The following is a 24,298-nucleotide window of genomic DNA, read 5'->3' as shown; positions in this document are numbered from 1 at the left end:
CACACTGTGAGACGTTGTCTCAATGGAGAAAAAAAAAAAAAAGGAGGTCTTAAAACCAAACAATGAAAATTGCTACCCTAACCTATCAGACCACTCCCAGAAAAAAGAGAAAAAGGAAACAAAGTCACAGTCTCGGCATTTTCATACTTACCCATAAATTCCACAAAAATGGTTCATTCTATCATTAACCTTCCTTAATTTAGTATTTGGATATGTACATGAACAAAACAATTCATCATGCACAGGTCATATATAAGAATTGTTGGCCGGGTGCAGTGGCTCATGCCTATAATCCCAGCAACTTTGGCAGGCCAAGGCAGGCAGGTCATGAGGTCAGAAGATCTAGACCATCCTGGCTATGGTGAAACCCCATCTCTACTAAAATGCAAAAAATTAGCCAGGCGTGGTGGTGCATGCCTGCAGTCGCAGCTACTCAGGAGGCTGAGGCAGGGGAATCGCTCAAATCTGGGAGACAGAGGTTACAGTGAGCCAAGATCGTGCCACTGCACTCTAGCCTGGTGAAAGAGCAAGACTCCGTCTCAAAAAAAAAAAAAAAAAACAAACAAACAAAAAAAAACTGTTATTATGGAATACTACGCAGCCATAAAAAGGATGAGTTCATGTCCTTTACGGGGACATGCATGAAGCTGGAAACCATCATTCTCAGCAAACTAACACAAGAACAGAAAACCAAACACCAAATGTTCTCACTTAAAAGTGGGAGTTGAACAATGAGACCACATGGACACAGGGAGGGGAACATCACACACCAGGGCCTGTTGAGGGGCTGGGGGACTAGGGGAGGAATAGCATTAGGACAAATACCTAATGTAGATGATGGGTTGATGGGTGCAGCAAACCACCATGGCACATGTATACCTGTGTAACAAACCTGCAAGTTCTGCATATGCATCCCAGTACCAAGTGAGCTCAGCCGCCAAGACCCCCACCCCGGAAGCGCTGAAGGAATTGAGAAGCAAACACCCAGACAGAACAACAAAATGGGCCCATCCCAGGGGCCAGCAGCCTTCCGAGATGAGAACCTCAAGGGGCTGACAGCATTCCCAGCTGAGGGCCTTGAGCAGACTCTGACCCACACATTTATTCTCTCTGAACAGGTGATTATTATTAACAAACAGATGTTCGGTATTTTCTGACAACATAAAATATGCCAAGTAGGCAGCTGGTGCCTGCTTACCACTGATCACAAACTAAAAAGTATTCTCCACGAGGAGGCAGGGTCAGATGTCCCACGCTTAAATAATTGTTTTAACCGGTGTATAATTTTTATATACTGTCCTGCCACTTTAGAATGCCCCAAGTAGTCTTCTACTTGGGGGATGGGAGGGGCTCTAGGTTTTCCTTGACATTTTTCTTCCTAGCAAACAATATATTCTATCATATACTCAGCATTTCTCAATATTCAACGACTCAACATTTCTCAACACCCCAGAACTTAAAATGTAATAATTAAAGAACTGCTATTAAAGCAATCTGTTGAATATAACTGTAGATCTACACATAGTCCTTCAAAACACTGACCCATGGTTACACTAAACTGCATTTGGCAGCTTACCTAAAACAGAAACTGATCTATGATTATCACGATCATCTCAAAAGATGTTTTCCGATTTCTTCAAAAGACATATGAATTCTCACAAGCAAGACTGACAATATTTCTGTCATTATTTTCCAAAGCGAAATTAATGCACAATACTAAATCTTTTCATTACTAAAATAAATATAATTGTATATTTTAGGAAGTTGGTGCTCTCCAAGCTTTGTCAGTACAACCAACGGAAATTAAGAACATTCCTTTAGAATGGAGCATAACAGGAAAATAGATCTTAAGTGCTGAGGGCAGAATGCAATAGCAGAAATGAGGAAAGTACTATGTCCGTATCTTGGAGTCCCGTTCTGTTGCTTTGTCTACCGAAACAATAAAGAAACCTACAAGTAATGGTAAAGAGAACGCTGTTGACAAAGAATCCCTGGGTCTTACAACGTATCATGGCCTCCTCTTGAACTGAGTGGGGGATAGGTGCCTTTCAGTCCTTAGGGTGTACTATAAAAATGCAAATTCCAGGTGGTAACAGTGGCTCATGCCAGTAATTCCAGCACTTTGGGAGGCCAAGCCGACTGAATCATGAGGTCAAGAAGTCGAGATCATCCTGGCCAACATGGTGAAACCCCTTCTCTACTAAAAATACAAAATTTAGCTGAGTGTGGTGGTGCGCGCCTGTAGTACCAGTTACTCGGGAGGCTGAGGCAGGAAAATCATTTGAACCCAGGAGGTGGAGGTTACAGTGAGCCGAGATCACACCACTGCACTCCAGCCTGGCAACAGAGTGAGACTCCATCTCAAAAAAAAAAAAAAGCAAATTATGAACTGACTAGGAAACATAACTATTACCTCCAAAGCCTGTGATGGATCTCAGAACACCACAAAGTTCCCAGGACAGAAATTTAGTTCCCAGGACAGACGCAGGCTGCGCACGCACCTCTGTAATCCCAGCACTTTGCGAGGCTGAGGCAGGCGGACCACCTGAGGTCAGGAGTTTGAGACCAGCCTGACCAACATGGTGAAACCCGGTCTCCACTAAAAATACAAAAAAAAATTAGCCAGGTGTGGTGGCACACGCCTGTTCCCAGCTACTCAAGAGGCTGAGGCAGAGGCAAAAGACATTGCTTGAACCCAGGAGGCGGAGGTTACAGTAAGCTGAGATAGGGCCACTGCACTCCAATCTGGGCAGAAAAGAAAAAAAAAATTAGCTACAGACACAGCTCTCAAGTCTAAACTTACATATTTAAGGAAGCATGGCAAATATAATGCTTGACATTATATAAGCATATAAGCATGACAAAATATAATCAAGCTTATATTTTGTCAATATAAATGGCCAGAAGGATACTCTGGTCATTGCAATTTCAAAATTTTGGAAATAATATTTGCAGAGATATTGTTAAAAACCTAAATGATTCCTTTGTGTTAACCAAAGAAGCGTAGTCAATTTCTTTAGACCCCATACCTTATGAAAGTGATTTTTTTTAAAAAGGTAACAATATCTTTTGAAAACTTACTTCTCATATTAACGTCTATAGGATTTACACTGGCAGCGTGAACTCTGACAATGACTTCATTTGGATAGTGTATGATAGGTATCATCATGTTCGTAGTGAATCGAAGCACTTCATTCTTCCCATATCTATCTATCACCCAAGCAGGCATAACAGTGCTCCTCGGAGAGGTAGTACTAATCTTTCTAACTGAAGGCTTTTGGACAACTATGTTTCTCCAGAAGCAAACCGCAGTACATGCATTTCTTCTAAGTACACAAGTCTTCAGAAATTCCATCGTAAACTGGTTTGAACTGAGTGCTCAAACTTGGAACTGGATCAAACTCTCACCCCTGAATTCAGTCAAACGGGCTAATTTCAAAATTAAGCATGCAAAATGAGCATTCCAAAATGAAATTAACCTAATGGAGAAACTTTATGAAGAACGTGGAACTGTTACTCTGCTCTTCGCATATGAAATGCTCCAATTAACGTTCCAGTCAGTTTTCTGTCCATTCTCCTGCCTCCCTTTCACCCCTTCCCCTTTTTTTTAAAAAAAAAAAAAAAAAGGAGAAAAGAAAAGCCGGTATGCAACCCCTCTAGATTTCTGCCCTGTCCTGGGAGCCCTCGGCGAGACAAACAGACACCGCTCGCGATCCAGCGCCAGAGAATTGAAGGCTTTTCGGCTACCGCCGCGACCCTGGCCCACACTCTCCTTCCCGGTGAGCTCTCCTCAGCCGCCGGTGTGGCTTTGCGGCACCAACCAATCGCCTGCAAAGATCATTTCCTCGGGCTGCAATTCAACCAATCCAAGTATTCGGTGTTGAAGGGCTCAGTGACGATTAAAGATGGCTGCGCCCATGTACTATCACTAGCGACCGGTGACCTCTTTTTCCTCCTTGCCTGGCTCCTATGGTGGCAGTCTGGGCAAGAGGACCATGCTGGGCCGGACCCTCCGAGAAGTGAGTGGATTTGGCCCTCTGAGGCCCCTGGGAGGGCGGAAAGTTCCGTGGAGTCCGTTGACAAAAGACTCCCTGGGCCTTACCACGCATCTTGGCCCACCTCGCTGCCTCTTGAACTGAGTGGCGGATAGGTACCTTTCGGTCGTTAGGGTATACTCGCCGTACCCATTCAGGAGTTAGGACCTTAGTAGGGGAAATATCTGTACCGCGGAGCTGTAGGGTGGTGAATCGGCTTCTTAGGTGCTTAGACCTTTGCCCTGGTATGGGTCAGGCTCCGAAATGATGTCGGAGTGGGCTTTGCCAGATAAGGGGGGGCTTTTCGGGGCCACTTCAGGCTCTCTGTCCCCCACACTTAGCTGCAGTTGTCGCTAAGAAGCTCGGCAAAACTGTGGTTTGCAAAATTCAAACGAGTAATTTTTGGCTTTTTTGAAAGAATTCATTCTGTAGGATTTACCTACCACTAAGATACCAATGATTCCCTAACCCTAGTCTCCATTGCGTGGACGTCGTGTTTGAATTCTAGGCTGTATTTGTGATGCCTTCTGGACAATTCTTCCAAATGTCACATAAGCACCTCAAATTCACTTTAATGAATGTTGAAGTCATCACTGCAACGGGAGTACCCCCTTACCTCTTAACCCCTATCTTAAGAAACAAACAAAAGCTCTGATATTTCTGAATTCTTAATAGACTTTTTAATGGCACAACTGTTACCTCATTTGCCTTTAGAGTCTTCCTCATCGTTCATATCCAATAAATCACTAAGCTCGGTTATTTCTATCCTGCAGATATGGCTGTAATCTGCCCTCCCACGTGATTTCTGCTGTTACAGCTTTCTTTAATTGAAGTATTTTTGCTTCCCGAAATTCTTCTAAGTTCCTCAACCTTAGAACCATCTGAAGGCCCATATCTATCAGAATCACCTGAGGCACCTGTTAAAACCAATACCATGTCCCATTCTAGACTTAATTAGATCTGTGTGTTAAGACCGGGAGTATGGTTTAATGGGGGATCCAGGTGATTTCTAGTAAAATAAGTAGGGGTTGAAGACCTAAACTACCTTCCTTCTTCCTTTTTATTCCACCCCAGAAGTTTTCGTTTTGTTTGTTTTTCCCAGCTGGCAGCCTGGATTATAATTATAGATAGCTATAGTATATAATGGGAAATTTAAATCCACAGGCTTTAAATAATAAATCTTTCCCAAAATACATTATTATTATACCATTTTTGAATTGTAGCGAACCAAATTTGTTCTTTAAAAAAACAAACAAACCCAAAACTTGTTTTAAAATGAAATACAATGTATTCAAATATGGTATTTCCTTTTCTTGCCTTTTCCACTGCCAATCTAAGTAACAGAAAGAGACTCTCTAAAGAAAATACGTATTTTGGAGTAGCAATGCAATGGGAATATGTGTGATACAGTAAACTATGTGCCTATTTAAGGAGGTTGGGGCAAGGGATGTTTTTAAGGACAAAATGAGAAGAATTACATAAATTATTTTGAATCAGTTATCGTTGGCTACAAGGATGAGTCACAAAGGTGGCATCAGTCCAGGGTTGGATGGGCAGTTGCTGGTCAGATGTCCTTACAGAAGTATCTGTGTCTGTGTGTGTGTAAGGTTGCAATGGCCTTTGTGCAAGGTTGTGTTTTTTGAAATCTCATGATTGTTCTTTTTAAAAAATGTTTAATGGGTACGTAGTAGGTGTATGTATTTATGGAGCACATGAGATATTTTGATACAGGCATACAATGCATAGTAATCATATCAGTAAATGATCTATCCATCACCTCAAGCATTTATCATTTCTTTGTGTTATGCTGGGAAAAGCTGCAAAGGAGAAAGGACTTACAGAGTGCCTACCTAAATTGGTTATGAGTAACATATAAACAAGGAACAACAAACTGCGGAAGGTCGCAGGAGGTCTCTGAGGAGGAAGGCCTCTCCATGCCTCATGTTCCAGTGTAGGGTGACCTCGGCTCTGTTACCATAAACATTGTACTCAAGGATGTAAAACCCCTTCGTAGCACTGTAACATAGCCAGACTTGTAGTCTCCGTGTAAGGCCCGGGTTCCATCAGCTGTACATAGATAATAAGCTAAAGATAACCACATGTTCTTGTTTTGTGAAACTCCCAAACCACCACTGTTCTCAATCCTTAGGATGACACACCAGTTCTGGTTCACTGATTCACTTTCGGCTCACTGATTCATTCCACCATCACTCCACCCGTACCCTATAGATCGAAGTGATTGTAATCAATAAATAATGTGGATGATGAGAGCTGGGACCTTCACTGTCACCTCCAGGGTAATAAAGTGTGGCCCCCTGGTCCCACTTTTAATCTTCTTCTCATTCCTTTGTCGCCACCATACTTGAGGTACCCATGGGTGATGTAGGGCTGATTCCCAACAGTATTTACAAACATTACAATTATACTCTTAGTTATTTTTAAATGTACAGTAAATTATCATTGACTGTAATCACCTGCTGTGCTATCAAACACTGTATCTTATTTATTCTGTCTAACTGTATTTTTGTACCTGTTACCCATTCCCACACCTACTGCTACCCTTTCCAGCCTCTGGTAACCATCATTTTACTCTATCTCCACAAGATCAGTTGCTTTAATTCTTAGCTCCCACAAATCGGTGAGAACATGGGAAGTTTGTCTTTCTGTGCCTAGCTTATTTCACTTAACAATGTTCTCCAGTTTCATCCATATTGTTGCAAATGACAGGCTCTCATTCTTCTTATGGCTGAGTAGTACTCCATTGTGTACCTGTAGGACATTTTCTTTATCCATTCATCTGTTGGTAGACACTTAGGTTGCTTCCAAATTTTAGCTATTGTGAATAGTGCTGCAATAAACATGAGAGAGCAGATACCTCTTTGCTATGTTGATTTTCTTTCTTTTAGGTGCATATATACCTACCAGTGGGATTGCTGGATCATATGGTAGTTCTATTTTTATTTATTTTTGATTATTTTTTTTTTAGAGATGGGCTCTCACTATGTTGGCCAGGTTTGGTCTTGAATTCTTGACCTCAAGCAATCCTGCCTCAGCCCCCTAAGTGACAGGATTACAGGTGTGAGCCACTGCAGCCAACCAGTAATTGTATTTTTAGGTTTTTGAGGAACTTCCATACTATTCTTCATAGTGGCTGTAGTAATTTACCCAACTAACTTTTCTCCATCCTCACCAGCATTCATTATTGCCTGTGTTTTGGATAGAAGCCATTTTAACTGGAGTGTGATGATATCTCATTATAGTTTTGATTTGCATTTCTCTGATGATCATTGACGTTGAACACCTTTTCATATACCAGTTTGCCATTTATATGTCTTTCTTTTGAGAAATGGCTATTCAGATCTTTTGCCCAGTTTTAATTTGATTATTGGATTTTTCCCTGTTGTTTGGGCTGCTTATATACTCCGCTTATCAATCCTTTGTCAGCTGAAGTGTGGTAGTTCTTCTTATCAGGCATTTGTACATGAGAACCCTCTCTTCTTGACCTTCCCTGGCTCCATTTGTAAGGATTTTAACACAAGTGACTCTGTTTTGATTTTGACAACTGTCATGGCTCCTTAAGTGCTACCTTTTTTGTACTATTTCTCTCTGGTGTCATTGAGTGAGCCATTGTGAAAAACAACTTTTGCCTAATGGGGTTAAAAAAAAGAACTATTTAGGAGAGCTGACACAAGGGAAGACCCAGAAGATGCCTTGGCATGATTACTTAATCAGCCCTTTAGCAAATACCTGTTAATGCCTAGCATGCAAAACATTTAGTGGTTATTTCCCAGCTCTAAAACTACTTTCTGTCTACTTGGTATTTTTTCCATATCACTGTACTGAGGCCCTAAATTCTACTAATTAGGGATTAATTAATTCATACCAATTATCTTTTCATCGAATTCTCTTTTAAATAGGTACAGATGCCTGGGAAGGTTGAACAATTTGTTCACTCATTGTAAATTATAACAGTTCAAATTTCTTCACAATATCTTAATTGAGATAATCAGTTGAAGAGGGGAAAATTTGCTGGGAATTAGGGAGAAGGGCTGAAAATGATGGGGGCGATTTGGGGGATGTGAGTAGAGGCTTATGGTAAGAGCAGCCCTAGGAATAATAGGCACAAAAAGGAGGTAAGATACCAAATAGGTAAAATTTCTATTTGTAAATTTTACCCAGGTACATTCAAAAGGGGAGGAATCTCACTTTTACCTTTGTCTTTTGTGGAATGATCCCAGTGTTTCTAGGAGCCAGGCACAAGGCTAATATTATTAATCCTAAAGTTTCAAGAATAATATATTCAGTTGGCTTCTTGGACCTTCAACTTTAGAAAAACTAATCATTGTTCTATAGGGAAATTCGTTCCAAATTTTAAACAACTGTTATTCATTCAACTAACATTTAATGAGTACCCCTGTGTTCCAGGCACTGGGGTGTAGCATTAAAAACAGACAGAGCCAGGTGCAGTGGCTCACACCTGTAATCCCAGCACTTTGGGAGGCCAAGGCGAGCAGATCACCTGAGTTCAGGAATTCGAGACTAGCCTGACCAACATGGAGAAACCCTGTCTCTACTACAAATACAAAATTAGCTGGGCATGGTGGCACATGCTTGTAATCCCATCTACTTGGGAGGCTGAGTCAGGAGAATTGCTTGAACCTGGAGGCAGAGGTTGTGGTGAGGCGAGATCACACCATTGCACTCCAGCCTGGGCAACAAGAGCTAAACTCCATCTCAAAAGAAATAAATAATGGACAGGACAGAACTTCCTGCTTCCTGAAACCAAACATTTGATTCAGGTAGTATAAGTTCTATGGAGGAAAAGTAAGTAGATTATAGTATGAGAACTAGTTGGGGGAGCTGGACATTTTAGCTGGAGTGGTCAGGGAAGATTTCTCTGATTGAGTGGGTAATCATTTGAGCCTGGAAGGTTGAGGCTGCAGTGAGGCAAGATCATACCAGTGCACTCCCGCCTTGGTGACAGAGCAAGCCTCTGTCTCAAAAAAAAAAAAAAAAAAGGCAAGAAAGCATGGAGATCAATTAGAAGCCTGTTGCATTGGCAAGAGATAATGGGAGTGGGTATTGTTTTTTAAGTTAGGGCTTGCAAATCAGATGTCCTGGATATGGGGTTTGAGGGAAAGAGAAGAATCAAGGAGGATACTTAGGTTTTTGGCCAGGGCAGTTGTGGAAATGTAACATCAAGATGGGAAAGCCTCTGAAGGGAACAGGTTTGGAAGGGGAAGATTATCAAGAGTTTTGTTTTGGATGTGTTAATTTTTAGATACCTCCTAGATATCCAAGTGAAGCTATCAGTTAAGCAGCTAGATAGAAGAATTTAGAGAAAAGAGTTTCAGAAAAGAGGCTAGGTAAGAGGATATACATTGGCCAGAGTATGGAAGATAATTAAAGCTATAGGGCCAGATGAGATTACCTGGGAAGTTAAATGTAAAAATAGAAGAAGACATAAAATTCCAACATTTTAGAGGTCAACAATAGAAGTAAAGCCAGCAAAAGAGACTTGAAAGAATACCCAGTGAGACAGGAGGAAAACCAGGACGGTATGGTGTCCAGAACTACAGAGAAGTGTTTCAAAGAGGGAGTGGTTACTTGTGTTGAATGCCACTAAGGAGTACTATAAAATGAGGGCTGGTCTTGACCAATGGGTTTAGGAATGTGGAGCCTGCTGGTGATCTTGACATGCAGTTTCAAGAAGCAAGAAGGCAAAAGCATGAATGGACTGTGTTAAAGAGATGATAAGTACCCATCACCAGAACACTCAGCCCTTAAGAATTCTCCTGTACCTTCAGTATTTATCAAGGCAATGTTTTTTTTAAGACAGTTCTGTTCTGTCACACCTGTAATCCTGGCACTTTGGGTGGCCGAGGCAGGTGGGTCACGACGTCACGAGTTCGAGACCAGCCTGGCCAACATGGTGAAACTCCATCTCTACTACAAATACAAAAAAAATTCACCAGGCATGGTGGTGGTAGTCTCAGCTACCCAGGAGGCAGAGGCAGGAGAATCGCTTGAACCCGGGAGGCAGAGTTTGTAGTGAGGTAAGATCATGCCACTGTACTCCAGCCTGGGTGACAGAGCTAGACTCCGTCTCAAAAAAAAAAAAAAAGACAGTTCTTTTCCTAAGTGAACCTTTAATGTTCTCTGTTAAGTTAATTAAAATGTCTTCACTTCATGGCAGAGAAATAAATGCCAAAATGTCTTGCATAGAGAATGATTACACAAGTTAAACATCTCTAATCTGGAAATCTAAAATGCTCCAAAATCTGAAACTTTTTGAGCACCAACATGATTTTCCAAGGGCATGTTCAAAGGCAATGCCCCTGGAGCATTTTGGACTTGAGATTTTTGGGTTAGGGATGCTCAGCTAGAAAGTATATAGTGCATATAGAGTATTCCAAAACTTGAAAATATCTGAAATCTGAAACACTTCTTGTCCCAAGCATTTTGAATAAGGGATACTCACCCTGCAGTATAGTAAATAGTTCAGAGCATGGTTTTAGAAACAAGATCAGTCCTTGTTTGAATCCCAGCTCTGCTACTTTTTAGCTACGTGACCTCAGGTAGGAATTTCATTCAGTTTTTTATCTGTAAACGGAGATAATTATAGCTTCTCAGTGTGGATGTGAAGATTAAATGATATATTAAGCACCGAGGACAATGCGTAGAACTAAGTACTAACTATTATTAACATTAATTTTGTTACAGGGACAAAATTACTAATTATATATATTTACAATTTTCCTTTCCCTTACTTTCTAAGGAGAGTGGTTCCTGAGCAAGTTTTAAAAATTGTTCTGAGGAGGTATACTGGTTGTCTATTGCTGCATAACAAAGCACTATAAACTTTGCGGCTTAAAATAACATAATCCAGGATCTCACACTTTTCTGGGTCAGAAGTCTCGGCATGGAGTACCTGGGTTCTCTACTCAGGGTCTCACAAGGCTGAAGTCAAGGTACTGCAGTTGTGCTGCAAGGTACTGCTAGGGCTAGAGTTCCATCTGGAGCTCCGGTCCTCTCGACCTCATTGGTTTTTGGCAGAGTTCATTTCCTGCAGTTGTAGAACTAAGGTCTCGTTTTCTTGGTGGCTGTGTGGAGGTTAGTAATGATGTATGTAGTCTGGGCAATGACCAGGAGAGTTGTTAACGGGTGAAGTGAAGGGAAAGTTTGTGCACAGTGAGGTCAAAGAAGTGAAAAGTCAGGTATTGGTGTGCATGGACTTGAAGTTTGACGTGAACAAGGGAGATAGGAGCAATAGCAACAAAGATGACAGTGAGCTAGGTGCCAAAATTGTCCGTGAATTTAAAGTAGTACCAGGGAGGCTATAGGTCATCTCCCAAGGCATGTGCTTCAGATGAGCTGAGATGTTTGAGAGAAGAGGGAAGAGAAGCATTGAGGAACAAGGAGATCATCTGTCTCCTCTCCCATTGTGGACTCTGTGGTACCTGGTAGGTAAGCACGAAACAGGAGCAGCAGTGGCTGCCAGGGAAAGCCTAGTTTCCATTAGAGAAAAGACGTGCCAGAGAGAGAATTTTTTTTCTTTTAACGAAACTTGAAAGTTACCTTTGTTTTATATTCAGATATGACACCTGCAGTTTTGTCCCGGGAAACTGTATATGTGATTTATATTTCCTGCTTCTTATGCCCAGTCCGTCTAGCTGATTAGCATCTTTGTTTTCACTTCTGTTTTCCAATTCCCTTGTTGATTTTTTTTTCTCAAATCTACAGTTCCTAAAAATGGTCTTAATGAAAATCAGCACCATTGAAAGTGAATACTCCTATACAGTCTTATTTCTTACCCTTCAACCACATTTGTAATCCCAGCTCTTAGCTTTTATCCTCTTACCACTCTGGAAGCAGCTTGAGGATCGTAGACATTAGGGGACTTGAGAGGAATCAAGGAAGGAGAGACAGTGGCAGATGGAATTTTCCTTATTATTAAAACTTAGCCATGGGATGGGCCTGCCTATATATCTGTCTGTATATATTGTCTGTCTAGCTCTGGGTTTTTGCTAGTTCTAACTCTCTTCCACCCAGCCTATCACCATCTTTGTTCTTCCCATTCTGTATACATGATATTAAAACACACGGCTCTCTTTTATTGTAGCTTCTTTCTTCTGAAGGCTTTGTATTTCTTTCTTTTTTTTTTTTTTGAGACGGCGTTTCGCTCTTGTTACCCAGGCTGGAGTGCAATGGCGCGATCTCGGCTCACCGCAACCTCCGCCACCTGGGTTCAGGCAATTCTCCTGCCTCAGCCTCCTGAGTAGCTGGGATTACAGGCACGTGCCACCATGCCCAGCTAATTTTTTGTATTTTTAGTAGAGACGGGGTTTCACCATGTTGACCAGGATGGTCTCAATCTCTTGACCTTGTGATCCACCCGCCTCGGCCTCCCAAAGTGCTGGGATTACAGGCTTGAGCCACCGCGCCCGGCCTGAAGGCTTTATATTTCTTACAGACAATTTGACGAACTCTCTTTTGTTGTTACTATAGAAGTCACCTCCTTAAGTCAAACCTTGCTGCCCTCCCCATCCCTGCACAGTCCAGTAGCCTCCCCATGGAAGTCCTTTTCCTCTTGTCTGTAAGCATCAGGGATCCTCTTGATGACCTCTTCCCACTGCTTGTTGCATTTAAAACCCTCAACACTAAGAATGCCATTGCTTTGATGATTTACTCAATAGCTGAGAGCAGATCATTTGCAGATTTTCCCTTCAAATGCAAACTTCTCTTGTTTAGTGTGTACAGGACATATAAAAAAACTGTCAACTTGGAGGACAAACTAAGCTTCCAATAGAGTAGAGATAGAAATGGCGAAGACTGTATATTATGAAGTCGCCCTGTCCTTTGCCATTTGAGTAACTTTGGACAAATCACACAAGGTCTCTGAGCTTCAGTTTCTTCATCTGTCAGATGAGATAAACAGTACCTAACTGTGTGGCTGCTTTAAGGGTTAAGTGAAGTAATAATGCATGTAAAGCAACAGTGTCTGGCTCTTGGAAAATGCTTGGTAAATATGATTCCTTCCTCTATTCTCCTTTTCTCTCAACTCCCATCTCATCCAATTATCTTTTCATAAAATCTCCAAAGCTTAGGTGTCATCTTTTACTTCTTGTTATTCATCCTTTTATCTGATAAGTAACTACGTTTATTATTACTTCCTACAGGAAATATTAGTCCTGACATCGTCTCAGGCCCTGCTTCCTGTCGGTTCACATCGATACTCACTACTTCCCAGTCACTTTCGGTGCAGTTCTTTACCAGCCTTCCTAACATCTTCCCTAAAGACAGAATTTCAGAAAAGTTTTTCAGTTTGCCTTTGAACCTGTATAAGCAGTTCTCTCAATTCATAGTGTCTCTTACTTGAACTCCACACTCGGTATAAAGATCTTATTTAGAGAGCCGTAAAAATCCTGCAGTGTCCTGTCCAGTTCACTTCTCTTTTTTTCTCTCTGGACTGCTTGCGTTGCAGCTAAGCTACCCTCTCTACAGAATCTGCCCTCAGCCATCCTTCACCCGTGCTGGGCCTCAACTCCCCCTGGACAGAATGGTTTACCTGACTTACTGCTGTTGTTTGTACAGCCTGACTTTGAAGCCGAAAGTTAGCTAAGGAGAAGAATGTCATGTCCTTCATCTGTCCTCAAGCTGATCAGTGCATCACCCTTCATCCATTACACTAAGTGTTGAGGTAATAGGTTCTCTTGATTTTGAACCCAAGCCTCACTTCAAAATGTAATACTTAGCCACTCCATCACCCCCCCACCACCACCAATATAACACTTGAAACTTCTGCCGACTCAGTAAAAGGTTTTTGAATTGTGTGTATAGGCTTCTGCGGCACTGAAACAAGGCCAAATTACACCAACAGAGCTCTGTCAAAAATGTCTTTCTCTTATCAAGAAGACCAAGTTTCTGAATGCCTACATTACTGTATCAGAAGAGGTGGCCTTAAAACAAGCTGAAGAATCAGAAAAGAGATATAAGAATGGTAAATTTCATTTAATTATATTTCATTGTTATATCGCCAGAGAAGGAGTTTAATTGGTTGTAGCAGTCTCCCTTTGGCAAGTGAAGCTTTAAACATAAAACATATCCTTATTTAAAGAACTTGCCATGAGGATAATAAAAATGAGGGTAATGGATATGTGATGCTTTATAATGTCCAACTCTATTAGTTTCTGACATAAATTTGGTTTCTGAAGAATTATCTATGCCAAAAACTAGTAGTTACTGTAATAACATGTATTCATGTACCTTTATGTTTTAAACTATCTCCTTCATCACTCTTTTGGCTTTTTAATGCAGGACAGTCACTTGGGGATTTAGATGGAATTCCTATTGCAGTCAAAGACAACTTTAGCACGTCTGGCATTGAGACAACATGTGCATCAAATATGCTGAAAGGTAAAATTTAACTGATCAGAGCATTGATAATTTTGTAAAAATAAGTATTTTTCACTTTAAGGATAACAAAGTACCAAAGATAATCTCAGACTAATTGTGTCTTTGAAGGAAATACTTAGACTATAATATCACCTTTTTCACTATTTGCTTTTTTAGAATGCAGAATTTTTCTTTAGAAGTAGGCCAGCTTAATGAACACTACTTCAGAAGTTTTCAAAAATTCTATTAATATTTAGGAAGACTCAGTTCAATAACTAATTACCAGCTGGGTGCGTACCTGTAGTTCCAGCTACTTAAGAGGCTGAGGTAGGAGAATCACTTGAGTTCACGAGTTTGAGTCCAGCCTGGGCAATGTAGTGAGACCCCATCTCTAAAAAAACAAACAAAAAAACACAAAAAACTGATCACCATGAACACACTGTATAACCTCTAACTTGAGCTCATTGATAACATGGGAATGAGTGTGAATGAACTGGCTATCATCGATACCCCTCTCTTGTGGATGATGTGAGAATTCATTAACATCTACTGACCAGTTATTTTTTATTTCCTGATTCCTCTATTTTTTATAGCACAATATGGCATTGCTTAGATTTATTCTTCTGAGTTTGGTCAAAAGAAATCGAGTTTATCAAGATATTTGGATCCTTGGAAGGAAGAGAAATAGAAAAAGGTTATTCAGAGTACTATATGCTAAAAGTAATTTTCTATGAGGAATATGCCCAACCTTCCTCTAATATTCAGACTGTTAATTATTTTGGAATATATACTAGGGCTTTTCAATAGTTAGAGGAAATTTTAGTTGAAAATAAAGATCTATTTCTAACTGGAAATACATAAAAATTACTGTGTGGTATCACATCATCTGAGAAGAAAAAGTCAAGTACAATGAGCAAAATAGACATTTACTATTACTTTCATAAATACTAAGTACATCTCTGTCTGTCATGTAATATTTTGTAGAACTGTTAAAGTCAGTGTTTTTAGATAATAAAAATAGTTGGCCAGGCACGGTGCCCCATGCCTGTAATCCCAGCACTTTGGGAGGCCGAGGCAGGTGGATCACCTGAGGTCAGGAGTTCAAGACCAGCCTGGCCAACATGGTGAAACCCTGTCTCTACAAAAATATAAAAAGTAGCCGGGTATGATGGCAGGTGCCTTTAATCCCAGCTCTTCAGGAGGCTGAGGTGAGAGAATTGCTTGATCCCAGGAGGCAGAAGTTGCAGTGAGCTGAGAAAAAAAAAAGTGAATGTACAGATTATCTTTGGAAAACATACATTTAAGCAGTAGGAAAAAATTACTAGAAGAAAGTACAACCAATTATTTAAATTAGGAATAATTAATACATAGCACTATGAATTGCGTAATTGCAGTTTGGACTGTTGTGGGTTTTTTTTGTTTTTTTTTTTTTTGGAGACGGAGTTTCGCTCTTGTTACCCAGGCTGGAGTGCAATGGCGCAATCTCGGCTCACTGCAACCTCCGCCTCCTGGGTTCAAGCAATTCTCCTGCCTCAGCCTCCTGAGTAGCTGGGATTACAGGCACACACCACCATGCCCAGCTAATTTTTTGTATTTTTAGTAGAGACGGGGTTTCACCTTGTTGACCAGGATGGTCTCGATCTCTTGACCTCGTGATCCATCCGCCTCGGCCTCCCAAAGTGCTGGGATTACAGGCTTGAGCCACCGCGCCCGGCTTTTTTTTTTTTTTTAGGAGGTGAAATCTTGCTCTGTCACCCAGGCTGGAGTACAGTGGCGTGATCTCAGCTTACTGCAACCTCTGCCTCCCAGGTTCAAGTGATTCTCCTGTCTCAACCTCCTAAGTAGCTGAGGTTACAGGCACGCACCACCACGCCTGGCTAATTTTTATATTTTTAGTAGAGGTAGGGTTTTGCCACATTGCCCAGGCTGCTCTTGAACTCCTGACCTCAGGTGATCCACCCATCTCAGCCTCCCAAGTGCTGGGATTATAGGCATGAGCCCCCACACCCTGCCAACTCTTGTTTCTAACATATGCTTGTTTCTTACGTATGATTTGCATGTTCACTGTTTTGTTTTCTATTTGAAAAAAACTGGCGTTTTGGCGGGAACCACCAGCTTCCAGTAATTCACCAAAATGACAAACACAAAGGGAAGGAGGAGAGGTACCTGATATGTATTCTCTAGGCCTTTTAGAAAACTGGGAGTTGTTTGCCACGTACATGCGAACCTGTAAGAAAGGTGATGTTGGCCAGGCGCAGTGGCTCACGCCTGTAATCCCAGCACTTTGGGAGGCATGCCGATCATGAGGTCAAGAGATCAAGACCATCCTGACCAACATGATGAAACCCTGTCTCTACTAAAAATACAAAAATTAGCTGGGCGTGGTGACGCACAGCTGTAATCCCAGCTACTTGGAAGGCTAAGGCAGGAGAATCAGTTGAACCTAGGAGGTAGAGGTTGCAGTGATCCAAGATTGTGACACCACTCCAGCCTGGGTGACACAGCGAGAATCAGTCTCAAAAAAAAAAAAAGGAAAAGAAAGGTGATACTGTAGACATCAAGGGAATGGGTACTGTTCAAAAAGAAATGCCCCAATGCCCCACAAATGTTACCATGGCAAAACTGGAGGAGTCTACAGTGTTACCCAGCATGCTGTTGGCATTGATGTGGACATACAAGGGCAAAATTCTTGCCAAGAGAATTAATGTGCATATTGAGCACATTAAGTACTATAGGAGCCGAGATTGCTTCCTGAAATGCGTCAAGGAAGCCAAAGATAAAGGTACCTGGATGCAGCTGAAGTGCCAGCCTGCTCCACGCAGCGAAGTGCACTGTGTGAGAATCAGTGGGAAGGTGCCTGAGCTGCTAGAGCCTATTCCCTGTGAATTCATGACATAATAGGTATAAACAAATAAAAGATCCTCTGGACTTTAAAAAAAAAAAAACAACTAAATTTTTTTTCAGGTTATGTACCACCTTATAATGCTACAGTAGTTCAGAAGTTGTTGGATCAGGGAGCTCTGCTAATGGGAAAAACAAATTTAGATGAATTTGCTATGGGGTAAGTGAAATTGAAATCTTCTCTTGAGTTTCTTCTGTCTGTGCCTTTATTTTCACTAAATTTAGTTTCCTGAAAGGATTGAGGATCTAATACCAGTTTCTTAGTCTCTCTGTGAGAGTATGTTCACTTTAACAGATATGTAGTCATCTCTAATTTTGTTTTTAGTTTGTATTTCCCTGATGACTAATGATGTTGAACATCTTTTCATGTGTTTATTTTGCCATCCTTGTATCTTCGTCAGTGAAGCAGCTGTTCGCATTCTTTGCCCATTTTTTGAAATTGGGCCGTCTTCTTATTGCATTATAAGAACTCTTTCGTATATTTTAGACTCAAATCCATTATCAGACAGGTGTTGATTGGCAAATGTTTTCTTCAAGTCTCTGGTTTATCTTTTCGTTCTCTGAAAATGCCTTTCAAAAAGTTCTTAATTTTGATAAACTCCAGTTTATTGATTTTCTTTCTTTTTGAGACAGTTTCATTCCTGTCATCCAGGCTGGAGTGCAATGGTGCGTGTCAGCTCACTGCAACCTCCACTTCTTGGGTTCAAGCGATTCTCCTAACTCAGCCCACCAAGTAGCTGGGACTACAGACATGCGTCACCATGCCCAGCTAATTTTTTTGTATTTTTAGTAGCATCAGGGTTTCACCATTTTGGCCAGGCTGGTCTTGAACTCCTAACCTCAAGTGATCCGCCTGCCTTGGCCTCCCAAAGTGCTGGGATTACAGGTGTGAGCCACCCACACCTGGCCTTCTTTTCTCCCCTTCCCTCCCCCCTCCTCTCTCTTTTCCTTTCTTTTTTTTTTTTCCTTTCATAGAGATACGGTCTCACTGTGTTGCTCAGGCTGGTCTCAAACTCCTGAACTCAAACTATCCTCCCAGCTTGGTCTAACAAAGGGTTGAGAAGCAGAAGCAACCTGTGTCTGGCCCATTTTTAACTTTATTTTTTAGAGATGGGGTTTCACTGTGCTACCCAGGCTGGTCTTGAACTCCTGGGCTCAAGTGATTCTCTGACCTTATCCTTCCCAGTAGCTGGGACTGCAAGCACACATAACCTCACCTGGCTTAACATTTTTCTTTTATGATTCATGTGTCCTAAGAAATCTTTACCTAACCAAAGGTCACAAAGACTTTTCCCCTACAAGTTTTATATTTTAGCTCTTACATTTAGACCTGTGATTCATTTTGAATTAGATTTTCATATAGAGTATGAATAAAGTCCATTTATTAAACATACAAATAACCATTAATTCCAGCACTAATGATAAAAAAGATTATCCTTTCCTCACTGAATGAGCTTAGATTTTTTTTTTTTTTTTTTTTTTGAGACGGAGTTTCGCCCTTGTTACCCAGGCTGGAGTGCAATGGCGCGATCTCGGCTCACCGCAACCTCCGCCTCCTGGGTTCAGGCAATTCTCCTGCCTCAGCCTCCTGAGTAGCTGGGATTACAGGCACGTGCCACCATGCCCAGCTAATTTTTTGCACTTTTTAGTAGAGACGGGGTTTCACCATATTGACCAGGATGGTCTTGATCTCTCGACCTCGTGATCCACCCACCTCGGCCTCCCAAAGTGCTGGGATTACAGGCTTGAGCCACCGCGCCCGGCCGCTTAGATTTTTTTTGTCAAAAATCAAGCACATTCATGTGGGTCTGTTTCTGGACTCTATTGCACCTCTGTTTATTCCAAGCCTTGAAATTATATAGTAAGAGTCTTCCAACTTTGTTCTTCTTTTTCAAAATCATTTTACATAATCTAGATCCGTTGTATTTTGATATGTTTTAGAATAACCTTGCTAATTTCTACAAAGAAGTTTAATGGGATTTTGATTGTGATTCTGTTGAATTTATAGATCAACTTGGGAAGAATTGACATTATAATACATGTCTTCAAATCCATGAATACCTAAATTTTTCCATTTAGTGAGATTTTGTTTTTCTTAGGAATGTTTTTATGATCTGCATATAAATCACATATATAATTTGATTTATTCCCATTTTATGTTTCTTAATGCTATAGAAAATGATATTTTTTTCAGTTTCTAATTGTTTATTTCTAGTACGTTGAAACATAGCTGATTTTTCTATATTGACTTTTTATCCCATAACCTTGTTAAAGCTCGCTTATTAGTTCTAGTTGGTCTTTTTGTATTCTATGGAATATTTTATGTAGCAGATTATGTAGTCTGCAAATAGATTTAGTCTTATTTCTTCTTATTTCTTTTACTTGCCTTATTGCACCAGTTAGGGCCTTAGGTGCAAGGCTGAATAGTAGTAGTAAAAGCAGATTTCCTTGCCTTGATCCTGATCATGGGGAAAAGCATTCAGTCTTTCACCAAAAATACTTTATACTTACCCTTTTATGACACTCATTTGTAATATTTGCTTGGTCTTTGTTCCCTGTTTCATAGAAACAAGAGTCCTTGACTGTGTAGTTCAGAGTGGTATCTCTTGGAATCCATTAAATGTATGTCGAATGAACTAATCCATGGGAGCAAATTTGAACAAAGGCTTTTAGGACATGACCTTCATCAGCTGATCAAAATTAATATCACCAGTGAGGGTGAAGTGGATGGTGTGCCTCCAGATGTAATTGTCTGAAGATATGATATCACCTATGTAATACTCCAACTGAGAATGTATAACCTGACTCTAATAACAGAGAAACAAAAGATTAATCCAAAATGAGAACAATTCTATTAAAATATCATATGAAAACAAAAAGGGGCTATGAAAATCTTCCAGGATGAGAGATGAAGGCAAAACCTAACATCATAAAACTTAAGAAAATTTAGAGTAGGTTGGGCCTGGTGGCCCACACCTATAATCTCAGCACTGTGGGAAACTGAGGCAACAGGATTACTTGAGCCCAGGAGTCCTAGACCAGCCTGGGCAACATAGTGAGACCCTTCTCTACAGAGAAAAACAACTTAAAAAAAAAAAAAAAAAAACCAGAGAAAAATCTTTGCGCCCTTAAGTTAGTCAGAGTTCTTTTAGATAGGACACATGAAGAACAAATCCACTTTTTCCACTCTCCCTGCTTGCCGAAGGGCTTCCCAACCGCCCCCTTACATTCTGGCCTTCAGTTTCCTGCCCAGATTCGGCCCGCCACCATTCGGCCCGCCACCATTCGGCCCGCCACGGAGCCTCCCTTTGGGGCTCCGTCTAGGCAGCCCACAAGCACCACAGCAGTCTGAGAGTCTGGATTAATAGATTAGACTTCATTAAAATTAAGAACTTCTATACTTTGAAATATGCTAAGAAAATGAAAATGCAAGCCACAGACAGAAAAATATTTGCAAAACATGTATCTGAGAAAGAACTGAGATTTAAAATACACAGAACACTGCCCACCTCAATAAGAAAACAAGCAACTCTGTTTTTAAGAAATGAACAAAAGATTTAAGCAGACATTTCATCAAAGATTAAAACATAGTTGACAAGCACATGAAAAAATGCTTAATATGTTTGATCATTAGGAAAATTAAAATCACAATGAGCCTGGGCACGGTAGCTCACACCTATAATCTCAGCACTTTGGGAGGCCGAGGTGTTAGATAGTGCACACCTGTAGTCCCAGCTACTCTGGAGACATGAGAATCCCTTGAACCTGGATCACTTGAAACCAGGAGAGAGGTTGCAGTGAGCGAAGATCATGCCACTGCATTCCAGCCTGAGATAGAACGAGACTCTGTCTCAAAGAAAAGACAAGACAGTGATAACTAAATGGAAGACCTGACTCTAGATTTGATCCAGGAAGGGGATAAAATGCTATAAAGTTCATTATTGAATCAGTGGACACATTTGAATTACATATAGTACATCAAAGTATTGTATTGATATTAATGTTACTGAGATTGATAACTATGCTGTAACTGTATAACATGATATTCTTATTCTTAGGAAATACACACTAAAGTATTTAGGGTTAAAGGGCTATAGTATATTTAATTTACCCTTAAGATACCCTTAAGTATCTGCATATGTACAAACATACACAGAGCACACAAGTAATAAATGGGATAAAATGTTAACAATAGATACATCTGGATAAAGGGTATAAAGTGCTTTAGATATGTTTTTATTTTTGCAATTTATTTGAGAATAAAATTTCAAAAATTTAAAAGTTATTAGCATTCCACTTGTAATATTTTTCATAGAACTTCTGGTTAAGGGAGAGATTTCCTCAGAAAACGTAATGTTTGAATGTGACCCTTTTCAACTGGAAGACCTTGATTCACAAGGGAAATCATCTTCAATCAAATTGAATTATTAAATGAGACAAAAATCTTTTCTCTTTTCTTAGCAGATTAGTTTTCTCTACTTTCTACCACCAGTGCTCTTCCCATCCTCCTGAACTGTCTAATTAATGAAAGCTACAGCTGAGCAGGCTCCCCACCTTTTTCAGTTCAAGCTACGATGGGTTTCTAAATGCTCAATGAGTGTTAGAAGCAAATAATATACTCAGAAGATGACATTTTCACATAAAATGAAAGTTTTGCTAAGGTATCTTGCTTCACTTCATCAGATCTGGAAGCACAGATGGTATATTTGGACCAGTTAAAAACCCCTGGAGTTATTCAAAACAATATAGAGAAAAAAAGAAGCAGAATCCCCACAGCAAGAGTGGAGATTCAGACTGGCTGATAACTGGAGGAAGCTCAGGTGGGAGTGCAGCTGCCGTGTCTGCGTTCACATGCTATGCGTAAGATGCTTTTCTCTATCTGTATTTTAAAACACACCCAAATACAAATAGTCACAAACTATATGTAAAATGCAACAGTAGAGTAGTTCATACCTTGGTATTTTTAGTTTTAGTGAGCTACATGTGCTCAAAGGTATATCAAAATTATATCTTGTAATTGCACTCAACTGTACAGTACACTGTATATTTTATACTTCTGACTTAAATATCTGTTAACCTAATAACATTTTTCTGCATAGTATCTGGTTCTCTTAAAATATGATTTTATGGATCTTGCAGAATAAAGCATTGAGCATAAGTGAACTTAATTGCATTTCATTTTTTAAGTAATTTTAGTGTCTGCTCACTGATTGTACAAATATTTAGGGACTAACGTGCAATGGCTTTAGTTAAGTGCTGTTGAGCTAAGCTGTTAGTAATGTTTCTCCTTCAGCAAGATCAGATTTTAGGGGAAAAAAGGAATAAAACAAAAGAAAAAACGCTAATATGTGTTCATAAGATATTTTAAATAGTGTTTTCCTAAATGTGCAATTAAACATGTGCATCAGTAAAGTTTTTTCAAGCTTGTTAGGCACTGTTCATCTGTCACACTTTGTATTTGTTAAGAATCCATTGATCATACTCTCAGTCCCATTTGTAAAGCATTTCTTAACTACCCAAAGAAAAGAAAGCAAATATGGCCATTCCTATATTTATCAGTATCAATTTAATCAAAATGAATGTGTTTCTTTAGTAATATTGTTGTATTTTATCTCTCCTTAATTATCCATTAAAACTAAGTTCTTTCACACATGTTGCAACCATAAATTATTTATAATTTTTTAGAGCTATGGAGGTGTGAGTTCTACAGATTTTTTTTCAGTTTTCCTAAAATCTTATTAACAAGTAAAACCATTTCATTTTATCTCTGTGGAATTTTATAGCATTGCATTAATATTAATGTGAGTTCTGACAAGTTAGGACTGCGGGATTAGGTGCTTTTTTTCTGTCCTCATCATCCCACTTAGTGTTCATCTTTCTGAATGTGCTTTGAGTAGATGGCATTTTGACACATAATTCCTATGGAAATGTGTTTTACTTTTACATAGCCGTCAGTGAATGCTAATAAGAAAATGTATCTTTTAAAATTGTGAAAGCAACAGTCTGATTTTGTAGCTTAAATTGACAGTGTAAGAAAGGAAATATAATTTGCATTTTCTGTAGCGCACAAATGCCATGTTATTGTTAGGAGCATTCTTCCGTCCAAAGCTTTGCTTTCAATGTAAGCAATAGAAGCACACACCAAAAATAACTTCAGAGTGAGTGTATCCCAAACTGTGAAGTGCTCTGCTCTTGTTTCCCCGTTTTTTATTTGTTTCCGCCTTTTTGATTTGTTTCTTTTACAGTAGTTTTTAAAAACAGGAAGATTCCTGGAGTACCATGCAGCCACTAAAAAAAGAATGAGTTAGAGCACTATGTAATGACATGGAAAAATAACCAAGATAAATTGTTAGGTGAAAAATAAGTTACAGAATCCATTTCTGTTAAAGGTAACAGTTGCATACCTGTATGTCAGTCATTGCATGGAAGTACTGAATGTCAATATTTTAATTTTTATAGTAGGTATGTACTATTCAGCACAATTTTTGTTTTCCTGAAACAGTTTTTCAGTTGTGGTAAAATGCACATAACATAAAATTTACCATCTTAACCATTGTTAAATGTACAGTTCAAAAGTATTAAACACATTGTTTTGCAGTCAGTCTCCAAACACTTTTCACCTTGCAATTCTAAAACTGTATACCCTTTAACCCTCCTCCCAGCCCTGGTTAGGAGAACCACCTTCTCCTTTCCATCTTAGGAATTTAATTACTCTAGTTACCTCATGTACGTGGTGTCATAATAGTATTTGTCTTTTTGTGACTGGCTTATTTTACTTAGCATAATCTCCTCCAGGTTAGTTTTTTGTTTTTTGTTTTTGTAAATAAGAACAACGCAAACTCTGTAGGCAACTAGATAAAGAAATGAACTTTGTATTGAGTAATGCATGTACAAATAAGTGTGAAAAAGTATTCAAAATGCACATGAATAAAACCTTCTTGGTTATAAAATTTTAAAAACTACTAGTA

At 39.8% G+C, this 24,298-nt stretch overlaps 2 protein-coding genes across 2 annotated transcripts in view; one reads left to right on the top strand and one right to left on the bottom strand.

The window, feature by feature from the left end:
* Nucleotides 1-3,799, bottom strand: part of RTN4IP1 (reticulon 4 interacting protein 1) — a 66,613-nt gene extending 62,814 nt beyond the window's left edge. Inside the window, exon 1 of the mRNA XM_003935928.4 lies at nucleotides 3,082-3,799. Within this exon, the coding sequence (XP_003935977.1) occupies nucleotides 3,082-3,355 (274 nt within the window). The 5' untranslated portion in view covers nucleotides 3,356-3,799. The remainder of the gene's footprint in view (nucleotides 1-3,081) is intronic.
* Nucleotides 3,800-3,899: 100 nt separating this feature from the next.
* Nucleotides 3,900-24,298, top strand: part of QRSL1 (glutaminyl-tRNA amidotransferase subunit QRSL1) — a 45,943-nt gene continuing 25,544 nt past the window's right edge. Inside the window, exons 1-5 of the mRNA XM_039466208.2 lie at nucleotides 3,900-4,019; nucleotides 13,875-14,034; nucleotides 14,352-14,450; nucleotides 17,394-17,490; nucleotides 22,014-22,190. Of these exons, the coding sequence (XP_039322142.2) occupies nucleotides 3,996-4,019; nucleotides 13,875-14,034; nucleotides 14,352-14,450; nucleotides 17,394-17,490; nucleotides 22,014-22,190 (557 nt within the window). The 5' untranslated portion in view covers nucleotides 3,900-3,995. The remainder of the gene's footprint in view (nucleotides 4,020-13,874; nucleotides 14,035-14,351; nucleotides 14,451-17,393; nucleotides 17,491-22,013; nucleotides 22,191-24,298) is intronic.

This window comes from Saimiri boliviensis, chromosome 4 (assembly GCF_048565385.1).
Source record: "Saimiri boliviensis isolate mSaiBol1 chromosome 4, mSaiBol1.pri, whole genome shotgun sequence".
NCBI classification, from domain to species: Eukaryota; Metazoa; Chordata; class Mammalia; order Primates; family Cebidae; genus Saimiri; species Saimiri boliviensis.
This window is presented reverse-complemented; position numbering and strand designations above follow the sequence as displayed.